Source organism: Grampus griseus, assembly GCF_964374135.1.
Source record: "Grampus griseus genome assembly, chromosome: 3".
Lineage (NCBI taxonomy): Eukaryota > Metazoa > Chordata > Mammalia > Artiodactyla > Delphinidae > Grampus > Grampus griseus.
Genome location: NC_139019.1, coordinates 91,703,660 through 91,717,846, shown reverse-complemented (window position 1 = coordinate 91,717,846; position 14,187 = coordinate 91,703,660). Strand labels below are relative to the sequence as shown.

The 14,187-nt window shown below is 39.0% G+C and overlaps 1 protein-coding gene across 1 annotated transcript in view; it reads right to left on the bottom strand.

The window, feature by feature from the left end:
- EPB41L4A (erythrocyte membrane protein band 4.1 like 4A) overlaps positions 1–14,187 on the bottom strand; it is a gene marked incomplete at both ends in the record, with an annotated part of 261,576 nt that overhangs the window by 77,726 nt on the left and 169,663 nt on the right. Inside the window, 2 exons of the mRNA XM_082651549.1 lie at positions 3,241–3,318; positions 4,696–4,787. Of these exons, the coding sequence (XP_082507675.1) occupies positions 3,241–3,318; positions 4,696–4,787 (170 nt within the window). The remainder of the gene's footprint in view (positions 1–3,240; positions 3,319–4,695; positions 4,788–14,187) is intronic.

The window sequence follows — 14,187 nt, the reverse complement described above, 5'->3', positions numbered from 1 at the left end:
CATCAGTGGGGTAGAAGGAAGAGAACAAGAGGAAAGACACCTGGGTTCAAATCCCAACTTTGCCACTTACTGGTTAAAGGTCTTTAGTTCAGTTACCTTACTTTTGGGGGGCTCATATTTCTTGTCTACAGAAATGAGCATATGATACCTCCTTTGATGGGTCACTGAATGGATTTAATAAAGTAACACAGGTGAAAGTACCTGACACAAAGGAGGTTCTCAGGAGAACTTGGTCTCTCTTCCATAGTTCATGAAATGTGGAAAGCTCGTGTGATTTAAGTTCTACAAGAAGGTCATCAGGGTTCCTGAGGGGTGGTTCTTAGGTCTAAGTGTCATTTCTAGAGTATAAATTCTACACAACTCATTCATTCATCAAAACCAGGAGTCCCCTACAAACTTAACAAAAGGTAGAGGCAAGATTAGTTTTTAAGAGAAAGAGAGAGCAGTGTGCAACGAAATATTTAACCAAAGATTTAATCAATCTCTATTTCAGATTATTGGTAACTGATGATAAATCAACAAAAGAAGTCAACTGTCAGATTTAAGCTCAGCCTTTTCCCCAAAATGTAATTTTAAATTTTGAAAGGATTGCCTGTCACATTTCACTAAAATTATCTAATTTTCCCCTCTTAAGTAATGACTAGTTTTTCTGTTGGATTCTCCTTGGTATTCTGCAAGCCCTAAGATGCAAGAGAGAAAGTAAAGACTAGAATTCTGTCTTTCTCTATCACATACATCCCACTATAAACACATATACAATTATACACACAGACACCCACACTCACACACCGCAGCCACTGGTTATGCTATTCGTTATCCTCCATGCTCTAAAAGCCTACAGGGTAAAGGAAGGAGCTACCTATGTTTCCAGAGCTCTTCCTTCATTCCAAGATATCTCCAGAACATCTCAAAATAAAGGAACAGGCATATGATGTTTATTAAAGTTTGGTTGTTATTACTCTTTTGCCAATTAACAGTCCATGTGCTGGCGACCACCCAGCAGTCAGAGACCCATCCCTGCGTAAGCCTGGCTCTGGGCAGTGGGATGAAACACCTTTCTTTCAGAGATGGTGCAATGTTAGTGCTTCCTACATACAGACACTGAGATTTGGATTTCATTAAGACTTACCAAGCAGTTAACACCAGCCACAAAACTGAACGGATTTAGCAGAGTTTCCAATTTGCAAAGGTTATCTTTAATTACTTTTGTGGAAGAAATGATACTCAATATGCAAAATCCAATAACTTTCTAATAATAATTCCCACAGCATTTGCATTTCAATAAATTTGGGAAATCAGGTATGGGTAAATTTGTAGAAACCAACTACAGCATACATTAAACAGTATAATTACATTTTTTAACAGTAAGAATATTAAGACAGATGCTTTTTCACTAGCTTCATTTCAGTGACAAAGAGACAGATTTACACATTCACTCTATAACCCTTGAAATGTGTTATGCCCCAACTGGAAGAACAGCCCCAGTACTGACTATGAGCTATTTTTCTCAATATAAAAGTAAATACTCTTTCCTTAAATTCCTGTAATTATATCACTATCTAGGGAAGAAACTTGATAACCTGCAGTTTAAATTTTTAGATTTCAACGAATACTTTCCTACAAATATCAAGAACATCTATAACACAATAATACTTAAGTGTTATTTTAAGTCAGCTAATGAGCAAATATCCAAGAGAATAATATGTAAAGATTAATGCACTAAACATTTAATATTAATCACTCCTCTATTGATTATCTCTGGCTTCAAGCGAGACAAAAAAGTGGTTCATCAAAGAGAGGAATTAAAATCTGGCATATCATCTTGCAAACACTTCACCTGGATTTTTTTTTAAGTCTCCTAAGTAAGCATTTCATTTGGTGATGTCTCCAGTGGAACTGACAGAACCCTGTCCCACCTCCCGAGTGCCATTTCTGCACCCTGCTTGGGTTTTATGGGGCCTGGGACCGCCTTACTGCCTGAATAATACTGTAGCTCTCTGAAGGCAGAGATGGGGAGATCTAATTCTTCATACCTCTGGGTACCTAACACCCTGTTTTCCACATCACAGGCTCTCCACTTAACAGAATGAATTGAAACAAAACAAATTCTTTTTCAAAACACAGAAGGCTCCCATTTTCAAAAAGACACAGGCACCTGCCTGACTGCTGGACAATCAGGCTTTTCCTGCAACATGCTAACAGTCTGACTAATGTTAAAGGAAAGGGCTCTGGAGTTCCACTGCCAGGGATTGGACCCCACTTTACTGCTTCCTAGCTGGGTTTCCCTGAGAAGTGACTTGTCGTCTCTGAGCCTTAGTTTCCTCACATATTAATGAGGATAACATTAATAAGACTGCCATGATTAAATGAAGCAATAAATGGAATACATTTAGCACAATACATGGCACTTAGTAACTGCTCTGTAAAGTTAAGATATACTTGCTAGCATTACTATACGTAGGCGTTATGCTACAGAAAACATGTGATTTGACCCATAATATAAAGCAGGGGTCCCCAACCCCCGTGGCCTGTTAGGAACCGGGCCACACAGCAGGAGGTGAGTGGTGGGTGAGAGAGCAAAGCTTCATCTGTATTTACAGCCACTCCCCATTGCCTGCATTACCGCCTGAGCTCCACCTCCTGTCAGCATTATGGTGAGTTGTATAATTATTTCATTATATATTACAATGTAATAATAATATAAATAAAGTGCACAGTAACTGTAATGTGCCTGAATCATCCCAAAACCATCACCACCCACCCCCTCCCCATCCATGGAAAAAACCGTCTGCCACGAAACCGGTCCTTGGTGCCAAAAAGGTTGGGGACCGCTGATATAAAGTATACATTGTGTTACAATAGAGGATCAACTGAATGTCCCAAGAATACCAAAAAACTACTATTCAGAATATCTACTTTGTTTCATAATCACAACATAATTAGAGATAAGTGATAACTGGATCAAAATGAATTTCTGAAGATAATAAGCTCTACTACATTCTAAACACCCTAAGCTTAACCTAACTAATGTAGAATTTAAATAATTAAACCTAGAAAATCATTTTTGTCAAGACAGTTTAATAGACTGCTATTGCTTATCAAATTCATTGGCACTGTGGAAAAATAAGGAAAAAATCTGATCACAAACTTTAATGTGCATGCATGTATGTGGACAGCTGCATTAAATATTTATTCATACACACCCCACACACAGCCCAGAGGAAAAAAAATGCCATTTACCTATACCGGTGCTTATAACTCAGGGATCCAAACTTGCTGAGTTTTCTTGACAATGAATTTGATTCATTTTCTGGCATTCTAATGAATTTTTAAAAGAAAATTAGATAGAGAATCACAACTATACTTATGCAACACTTGAGCAAAAGCTGTGTAGAAATATGTAACAGTGCAACACTGCTTAACACAGTCAAAATATTTTATTCATTCTACATATCGGCAGGAATAATAATCGATTATTTTTAAGCTAATACTTGACATTCTAGTATTTTATATCTGTATCATGTCAAAACACTCATACTTCCTGAAGATTATCAGATACATCACTGCCCGCACAAGGAAGCTTTTATTGTGAATCAATTTAATTTCTCTACTAAATTATCTTGGGAACTTTTGTCACTACACTGATTTACCCAAGCCAAGGTTCTCAGGGCAATTGATCGTATCTAAAGGGGTGGCTCACTCTTCTTTGTACTTTCCATTCCAGGGTACTTTCAACACACACCTCCACGTGCAGTTCCTAGGCCCAGCCCCACTACAGGAGAGGCAATGCCTCAGACCTTTTGGGCTCTATCCCTCTCTTAATACAAACTCCACAACGGACATGGGTCATTTTATAAGGCTACTTCTCTAGCATCATGCTATTTGGGGAAACCGTTCCATGCAAATCAAACACGAATAAGGGGAAGAGTTAATCTAGTTTTAAATTTAAAAACCAAAAATAGAGTTTCAAGTATTATCTGATAAAATTGAGTTTTATCTTTACACCATAAGGATGTGACACAAACAGGATCCCCATAACCCAATGGTCAATTCTCTGCCCTCATCTTACGTGACCTCCCAGGAGCATGCAATGCAGCTGCTAGCTCCTTATTCACTAAGACATTTTTCTTTCTCATATTCCATTTTCCCATACCCTACTGCTTACTTCTTCTCATACTCCCCAGCTGGCTCTTCCTGTCCTCTAATTGCTGGGAGGGTCCCACAGCTCAGTCCCTGGCTTTCTGCTCCTCTCTCTTCACTTTTTCCACAGGTGACCTCATCCAATCCCCTTTGCCTTAATACCTACGAAATTTATATGACCAACCTTGGTCTATCCTGTATGCCTTGTATACCCAGCCACCCATTCCATACCTCCAAGCTAACAGTCATTTCAAATTTAGTAAGTCCACAGTAAAACACTTAATTTCCACCAATACCAAAGCTGCACTTTTATTACATAAATGTCAAAAGCAATTGTCCTTGATCCTTTCTTGTAGCATGAGCAAAGAAAATATCTATATATGTGTGTGTGCATGTAAAAATGTTAATAAAAGAGAAACACTGTACATTTCTTCTTGTAGACAGGATAGAATTCTTGTTATAAAAACATATGCACATCAAAAAAAAATCAAAAAACAAAAACAAATGCAATTTTCATTTATTAGGACAATGAACAAAGGTTTCACATTAACATACCTAAAAAATGTATGATGTTCTACACTACACTTCCAAAGATGCTTGCAAGCAGTTTTACTTCGAGCTTCAAAAAAGAATGAGGTTTCATTGCACTGAGAGAGAAACAGAGAGAGAATATAAATTACAGACCACAACATTCTTCAGATGACAGCCACCCTTCTAGGTACCAAAAATTCAAGGAAGCAGAGAAATTACTGTTAACACATTAAAAAAATAATTATCTCTTGATAAAAATACAAAATGTAAGTTCCATGTAAACCTTAGTGCCATCACCTTTATTATGTTCTTCTTCATCACCCCATGACCACGGATAATCAGAGTGATGGCACTGAAGCACTGCAAACTCTTCCGTCATCAATGGGCGACCAAAACAGGAAAAATACCGACCGTGCGAAAATCAACTCCCCAAAAAAAGAAGACACCCATAAACCCAGTTTTTATGTAATTTTAACTGTATTTTTTTCAGGGATGTACAGGCCACACTTAAACTAAAGAATCTCAAGAGGGGTCGCTGGGAGGTGTGACCACCACAGCAGTGTAATCTGAGAAAGTTAAATAATGTCTCAGGACTGAGTTTCTCCATTCTGCATCAAGTTATTGGGGGAAATAAATTAAATGACATGACAGATGTGAAGTTCCATGTATTAGGTATACAATTAATTTTAACTAACATTTTAATCTCGCAGCTACTTATCTATTTTAATACATAAGAAACAAAGGCATTATTAGAGGTAATTTTAACTGTGCAGCAAAAGATACTATTTTTTTAAGTGACTGAATAGGAAACCAAGCAAAATACAGTATCCACACTAAAATAATAATAAACCACAAGCTCTGTGAAATTATATAATTGCTAACTTAGTCTCAAATAAAAAGCAAACTCAAGTCACAAATGCAGAAGTGCCCCTGGCATAAGGTTTCCATGGATTCATAAACACAAAGTTGTCAATGCAGAAGAACAACTGAAACGATTCCTCCCCCTATACACACACTTTTAACAAGGACAGAACATTTATATGCATGAAATTTCTCCAATTTAGGAGTTTATTTGCAAAATGAAAGGGTGTGATGGAAACTGAGCCAATATATGCATGTTACAGCAAGGCTTTGTAATTCCAAAACCTTGTGAGGTGGAAGAAGGAACTCAGGGCAAGTCTCAGGTTTCTAAGTTGGGTGCTGCTAAGTAGTAAAATACAGCAAGTGGAAAAAAATTGGGGAATTGGATAGGGGGGGTAATGGACATTAAGTTCAGGCTATTTTGATTCTGAGATGCTCATGGAACTAGGAACTCAACACGCCTAATGGGCCAGTAAACATGCAAGGGTAGAGCTGAGGAGAGAGGTCGTATCTGCTGGCACAGATAATTTCACCTGAGAATCTAAAACAGATTGCTCAGGGAGAGAGCACAGCGTGGATAACGGAATCACAGTGAAGATGCTTGTGAAGGTGAAGTGAGAGAGGTCAAAAGGGACCTCAAGGCAATGGTGTCAGAGAGGCTGAGGAGAGGGCAAGTCTCAAGTGACCCAGAAAGGTTGCAGGGCTTGAAAAGAGGTCACTGCATTTAATGGGGAGAAATCTTCAGTGGCTTTCGTGAAAGGGGTTAAGGATTACAAAATTAGAGGTGATGAAGAAAAGGTGATCAATTCAGAAAGTGTTTTCCTCAAAAGCAAAAGAAACTAGGGGGGAGGTGAGGAGGAAGGGGCACAGAGGAACATCCTTGGAGGCAGGGTGAGAAACCAAGCCTCCTGTCAGGAGATGGAAATGCTTAGAGGGGAATTTGTCTTCTTTTACTTTTCCTTTTTAAATATATACTCATGGTAACAAACACCAAAAGTTACCAAAGTGGATAACACAATTCTAACTCAATCTCCCTCCTACCACTGTCTCCAATTCCCCTCCTCAGAGGCAACCACTATTAAGAGTTTGTCATATAACATGCTGGTGTTTTGTTTGTTTGTTTGTTTGTTTGTTTGCGGTACACGGGCCTCTCACTGTTGTGGCCTCTCCCATTGCGTAGCACAAGCTCCAGACGCGCAGGCTCAGCGGCCATGGCTCACGGGCCCAGCCGCTCTGCGGCATGTGGGATCTTCCCGGACGGGGGCACGAACCCGTGTCCCCTGCATCGGCACTCAACCACTGCGCCACAAGGGAAGCCCATGCCGGTGTTTTAAAGTCACTGGATTATCTGAATATATAATACACAGGTCATTAACTTTAAGATAATTTTGCTTCTGGTTGTGTATCAGGATAAATAAGATAAAGTCAGTACATGGGACTTCCCTGGCGATCCAGTGGTTAAGACTCCAGGCTTCCACTGCAGGGGAATGGGTTCGATCCCTGGTAGGGGAACTAAGATCCAGCAAGCCTCAGCAAAAAAAAAAGCAAAAGAAGAAGCCAGTACAGGACAGGCTGCTCTTCCGCTCCCCAATCTAACACCTTCCTCAGTATATGCACCCATCTCCCTGTCAACAACTGAAACACAAAGTGTGTTAGGACTAACGTACTGGGCATTCTCACTGACAAGAAATGGTGGCTACTAGTGACTATTCTGTGACACAGACACCTTCACATTTTAGCAAAAGCATCCACAAATAAGGTGGAACTGACATACTAAATCGAATTTTCACAAAGTGATTTCATTACATATATCATCCAGATTTCCAAAAGTGGAGGAGAAACAAAAAAATGTTCAAACTTGAAAACAAAGTAAATCTCTTTAAACTTTTCTAGGACTGGTTTTCACTTTATTCGTCACAGAAACATCTGTATTCTTTTGCTTTTCAAATAGAGACCTGGTCACAGGAAATCTAACTTTTAATATATTTTTTAAAACTACCATCACCTAATGAAAGGATAAAAGGTATTTAAGATCCAACCAGAATTGGGTTTTCTCAAGTTTCTGTGGATACAAATATATTAAAGGAACAAAAGAGCCTCCCACAGGCTCCCTAATTACTTGTGCCCTGTGCAAATGACAAATATAAACTCATTCCCCCATTCATACAGGGCTTTAACACCAGCTGCCTGGTTTTTGTCCCATTGTTAGCAGAATGATCCAAATACTAAAAGGCAAGTTAACATAAATTTTAAAAGAGCCAGGTATTCAGAATAAATTCTGTGTATTTTTGCCACACACAATAACTGCTGGCATAAATGTAACTGATGCGGCATTCAAATGTCTTTCTTTTTGAAACTCTGCTACCTACTAAACCTCTTCTAAATGGACATGGACAATTAGCACCTTTCCATTTGTTCACACAAAGACACGTAGCTGCTTAGCTTCAGAAGTTCATTTCAACCTATCGCTAAAATACTTTATCCAAGCAACCAACGCTTGCTTTTGGCAAAATTCCTCAAACACCTTCATAGTTTTCGTCATTTTATGCCGGAAGCAAAGCTATGGTGTGAATCTATTTCTTTTCCTTTTATAAAGAGATCAAGCTTAAGTCACCTCTAACTCAGATATCACATGGGGCTTCATCACACTGTGGATCTCTAGGTAAACTGGGCTCAAAGTCCCAATTCCATCATTTGTAAGAATTCAGGACCTAGATTATATGGACGAATTCCCAACCTAACTCCCTCTGTTCTTCTCACTCTTTTCCCATCTTTGCTGGCTATGTTCCTCTTTGCAGCCTTGAAGAAATCAATCTACTTTAGCCTGGCTTCTCTGAATCGTCTTGAGTTTACTGACAGGGCCATGGAGGGGCTCACACTACAAGATGCACAGCAGCTAACTCTCCCTGGGCTCCAGCTTCACTGCCTCTCCCACGCCCAATGGGCTTGCCACACACAGTCCCTACTCTAGCTGGTCCCTCTGCTTCCGTCTTGGGAAGCAGCCACTACTGGACAATCTGCCTTCCCCAGCTTCCCTAGAATTACGAGGACGAACATTTTCTCAATCCTGTCATTATATATTCATCCCACCTCCACGGTCAATAGAAGTAACCTAAGGTACACTGCATAGGTCAAATACTTAAGAGTAAAGAGATTAGTACTTCTAACAATAGTAAGATGCAATCATTACATAAATGTTGCAAAGGCCTACAACAGACAGTTTTCTTATCAATGATCCATAAAGGCAGAGGAGAGGCTAAAAAGAAGTGCAAAGATTACAAGCCTACAGTTTTATGGCATCTTTTTTCAAATATTCAACCTCTAGAAGATTTATATGTACTTGGCAATTGTTAGCTTACTTTAGACACTAGATGAAATAAAAATCAGGGGGCTAATAGCAAATGATTGAAAGAACTTAATTACTGATAAAGCAAAGGAAGGCAAATGGTGGAACAGAAAAAAAAATTATTCTTGAACTAAAAAGAAATACCAAAGAAATATCACAAAATTTTAAGTATTAGAGAAATTCTGTCTTTATAAATGGTAAGCCTGAATGATTGCAGTTGTAAAAATTTAACTACGTTTGTGTATGTGAGACAGTGGGCACGATGTTTGTTTTAATCACTTTCCCCATATTTTCCACTGCTTTCTCATCCCGAGTGCAAAGCCAGACAAAGAGTTCAGAGTAACCCCTGCAACCGAAAAATTATCAATCTTGTTATTATTTGGAAAGGGAAGTTAGAGGGAATTTTAAAACACTTGAGTAAAATATTATCTTGTTCTTTCAAGTTTTTTCTTTACAGAGTGCTCCCTAAAAAGTGTTTCTTACATCATTAATGTCTTATGCTATTGGCATAAAAAGAGTTCTATGGTCAAAAAAGTTTGCGAAACACTGGGTTAAACGCTCAGACCTTTTATTGAGCTAATATGTACTGTGACTCTCCAAGAGCTGGTAAGGTAGCTGGTGTTTCCCTGATCTATATGAGCAAAAACTTTATTTCAACTACTCTGGTTTAGAAAATATAAACATCCCTACACACACACCAGTTATTTTTAAAATTCTTTCTGCAATGCACATAATATAGTTTGAATTAAAAATCACTGTGCATTTCAACAGAGCACTGGAAGAATAACATTAATTTCTATTCCTACATATATGTTGTATTCTACAATAAAAGAACAAAACCAACAAAAATATTCCAGAACTCTTTTGTCAGCTATGTGGGTTATATTTCAAACTATACACTAAAGATGAAAAACCTTTTTACCTCTTTTACAGATGAATAAATTAATTGCTTGATGAATAATTGTTTATAACTCTTTCTATTTCATAGAAACATAAATTATAGAATTGGAAAGGATGTGTTAGATTGTGCTGTGCATCCCCCCTTTTTCCCTTTCCTCCCAAGAATTCAAAAGGAGAAAATAGGAGCCAAAACATTAGAGAATATTTATATCATGTTTCAGTAAACTCTGAAAACTATTTCATTGAGCTTATTCTGTTTCCTATTTGAAAAAATGCACAGATGCAAACCCAGAATTCCAGATGGCTTACTTTTGTTATTGTTGTTTTTACTCTATCTTTTCCTCATCTTTTCTTTAAAGAAACTGTAGGATTTCCTAAAATGTCAGCATTTCTCTCTTATATTTGCAGATTTCATTTTTTAATGGTAACTAATCTTTATTGCCAGTCTTACAAATGTTTAAAAAATTTTAATAACAAGTGTTACTTAAGCTTGTTAAAATGAAGGCATATCTGGTAAGATCTATTGATACTCTTAATGTAGAAAAATTTTATACCAGAATTTAGACATTCCTTCCAAACAAATGGCTCACTTAATTATGGAGAAACATACTAGCAAATGAAGCAAAGGAAACTCCATGGGCCTGGAAGACCTGAGCTCCCCTTGTTGCCTTGGCAAGAGCTATTCACCAGCCGAGGCTAGTCAAGAACAAGCTGCTGCCTGAGCCCTTTCCTGTGCAAAACTTCAAGAGCTCTAAGTGCATGAGGGCAAAGACACTTCTGACTCAGAGACGTGTACCAGGTGCCTGTTACAAGTCCAACTTTGGACTGGGTTCATTCAACCTCACAACAACCTTGTAAGACAGATTTTATCATCCTCACTTATTAGATAAGGAAATGTAGGCTAAATGTCATTCAGGAAATTGTCCAAAGTTAGAGAAGTGGGAGATCTGGACTTACACCATGCTATCTGACCACTAGTCTAGTAATCCATCACTTAATCTGAAAGACTCCAAACCACACTGTCATATGGAATCAGGATCCAAATGTTACTAATAGAGTCACACCTGTGAACACTTAGGGGAAAAATATAACACCTATAGTTCCAGGTACACTCAACACTGTAGGTGAAATGTATAATGGCACAGAAACTGCGGGTGAAGGTTAGGATGGGGGAATAAGGCAATATCTAACATACCTACACATACACTCACCCTTCCAGCATTCCTACTCCTGGGAATTTACCCCGAAGGCAGCCCTCCAACGATATAAAAATACATATGCCCCAAGTTACAGACTGAAGGAAAATTTTTAATTGCAAACTATCAAGAACTACCTAAACGTCCCAGCATAAGAGATTGGTTGAATAAACTGCTTTACAGACACTTAATGGAGTACTATGCAGATGTACAAGAGAACAAGAAATCTCCAAATGAACTGATACAGAGATTTCTAGGAGGCACCACTAAATGAAAGAAAAAGTGCAAAGAACACATAGAGTATGCTATATTTTATGTAAGAAAGAAAAACATTTTAATATGCTTATCTTTATAAACAGAAATACAAGGAGGAGGATAAACCATAAAACCCTGAAGCTGGTTACCTCCAAAGAAGGGTAAGGGAACGGAACTAAAGGAATATGGGAGTCAGCAATACTTCTGAGTGGGCCTTCTTGCAGAGTTTTTGCCTTTTGGAAGCATGCTAATCTTCTACATCTTCAAAAATTAAAATCAAAGAAAAGAGGATATGAAGGGGGGGCCTATAACTGAAAGCAAACTGAAACAGTTAAACCTAACTAGATCTCAGATGAACCCCAGAGACACAGGAATAGGGAAGGAGGGAAGGAAAGGCCAACCCAAGTACATTTTGAACACGGTATTAGACTCTATACTGTCTTGGCAAGGTGATATACATGAGTGAAAGAATCACACAAAAAAATTGTCAATTTCAGTGGTTTGGCCAAAGCAATTCTGAAACTATTTGAGATGCAGTTTAGGACTGAGCACACAAGTAAATGTATTTCTGTTATTGGGAGCCATGGTTCTCCCAGGCCAAAGAGAGCCTGTACAAAACTGAAATGAGAGGGAGGCTTCCCTGGTGGCGCAGTGGTTAAGAATCTGCCTGCCAGTGCAGGAAAGGTTTGAGCCCTGGTCCGGGAAGATCCCACATACTGCGAAGCAGCTAAGCCCGTGCACCACAACTATTGAGCCTGTGCTCTAGAGCCCGCGAGCCACAACTACTGCGCCCATGTGCTGCAACTACTGAAGCCCATGCTCCTAGAGCCTGTGCTCCACAACAAGAGAAGCCACCGCAATGAGAAGCCCGTGCACCACCAACGAAGAGTAGCCCCCGCTCGCCGCAACTAGAGAAAGCCTGAGCACATCAGCAAAGACCCAGCACAGCCAAAAATAAATAAATAAATAAATAAATAAAAGCAATCATTAAAACAAAGTGGAAATGTTCAATTAAATACAATAATAATTTTTTTAAAAAATGAAATGAGGGAAGGAAGAGCAAGCCCTGTGGGGATGGATGGAAACTGGAGGTATGGCATGAACTTATGATTTCTAAAATGTGCAGAAGCATGCTCCTATGCACACGTGTGTGTAAACATATGTATTCATATTTGTACACATGTGTCTATTCATGCTTGTATTCCCTAGCTTTGTCCACTAGAAAGGCTGAGAAGCAAAGTCACCCCAGTAGCAATGACCACACCTAACACCCAGATCTTGACCCTTCCCCACTGAAAGGGACCAGGGCTCTTTGGAGAAATGGTTGATAACAGAGTGGATGCAGGGTAGGTAAAAGATGCACCTGAAATACCAAGCTATACCAACAAAGGAAGAAAGTGACCAAAACAATGGTAAGGGCAGGTCAAAAGGGCACAGGAGTCCCAAAGGGCTCCCACTGGCCAAATCCAGGACAACTTCAATAACAGAATAGTTAGCTACAGTAGTGTATTACAAACCAGTGAAAAAATAGGAGTCAGTCCAGGCCAATAACAAATAAAAAGGAGAGAAGGTGAGGCTCTCACCTACAGCGGAGTGCCAAGGGCTGACTGATACATGTGGAGGCAGCAGGACAGCTAGAATATCAGCATTTTGCAAGCATCATAGTAAAAGATCAAATCAGGCAAGAGTCCTCAATGGATGCTAGACCTAAGGTAAATATTGAAGAGCAGGGCACTTGCACTGAATTACATTATCTCTCCACAGATTGCTTATTAGTTGCAAAGGAGAAAAATAAAAACCCAGTAATTATCAAGTGGAAAATTGGGACAACCACGACTGGGTGATCACACTTAACATAACCGATAGGAGGCTGGCAGTGGTTACCATGCACCTCCAGATGTGACACCCTGGGAGACACACAACTTCACCTGTGCTGCTTTCCAGAGGAGAATGCAGAACCTCATTCAATCACAGTGAAACAGACAGATATGAACTGAGCAGATTTCCACAGTTGACCCTTGAACAACAGGGGGTTAGGAGCACCAATCCCCACACGGTCAAGAATCTGGTATAACTTTACAGGCGACCCTCTGGATCCAAGGCTCTGCCTCAGCATGTTCAACTAACCAGAGATCAGGAAGTAACTGTACTACCTATCCAGTGGAAAAAATCTACCTACAGGTGGACCCACGCAGCTCAAACTCCTTGTTCTAGGGTCAACTGTATTTTCAAAAAGTGGAGTAGAATTGTAGTCTTCAAAAATCTCAAAGTCATAAAAAACAAAAATGTTACTAAAATGTTCCAGATTAAAGGAAGCTAAGTTGATTCTACATTGGAGCAGGAAAATACTATAAAAAACTTTATTAGGTCAGCCAACAAAATTGGAATATAGGAAGTAGATGATACAAGTATTCTACCAAGAGGGCAGACAACAGAAGCAAGAAGAACTACAATCCCACAGCCTATGGAACAAAAAACACATTCACAGAAAAACAGACAAGATGAAAATGCAGAGGGCTATGTACCAGATGAAGGAACAACATAAAACTCCAGAAAAACAACCAAATGAAGTGGAGATAGGCAACCTTCCAGAAAAAGAATTCAGAATAACGAGAGTGAAGATGATCCAGGACCTCGGAAAAAGAATGGAGGCAAAGATCGAGAAGATGCAAGAAATGTTTAACAAAGACCTAGAAGAATTAAAGAACAAACAAACAGATGAACAATACAATAAATGAAATGAAAACTACACTACAAGGAATCAATAGCAGAATAACTGAGGCAGAAGAACAGATAAGTGACCTGGAAGACAGAACGGTGGAATTCACTGCTGCAGAACAAAATAAAGAAAAAAAATGAAAAGAAATGAAGACAGCCTAAGAGGCCTCTGGAATAACATTAGACGCAACAACATTTGCATTATAGGGGTCCCAGAAGGAGAAGAGAGACAGAAAGGAC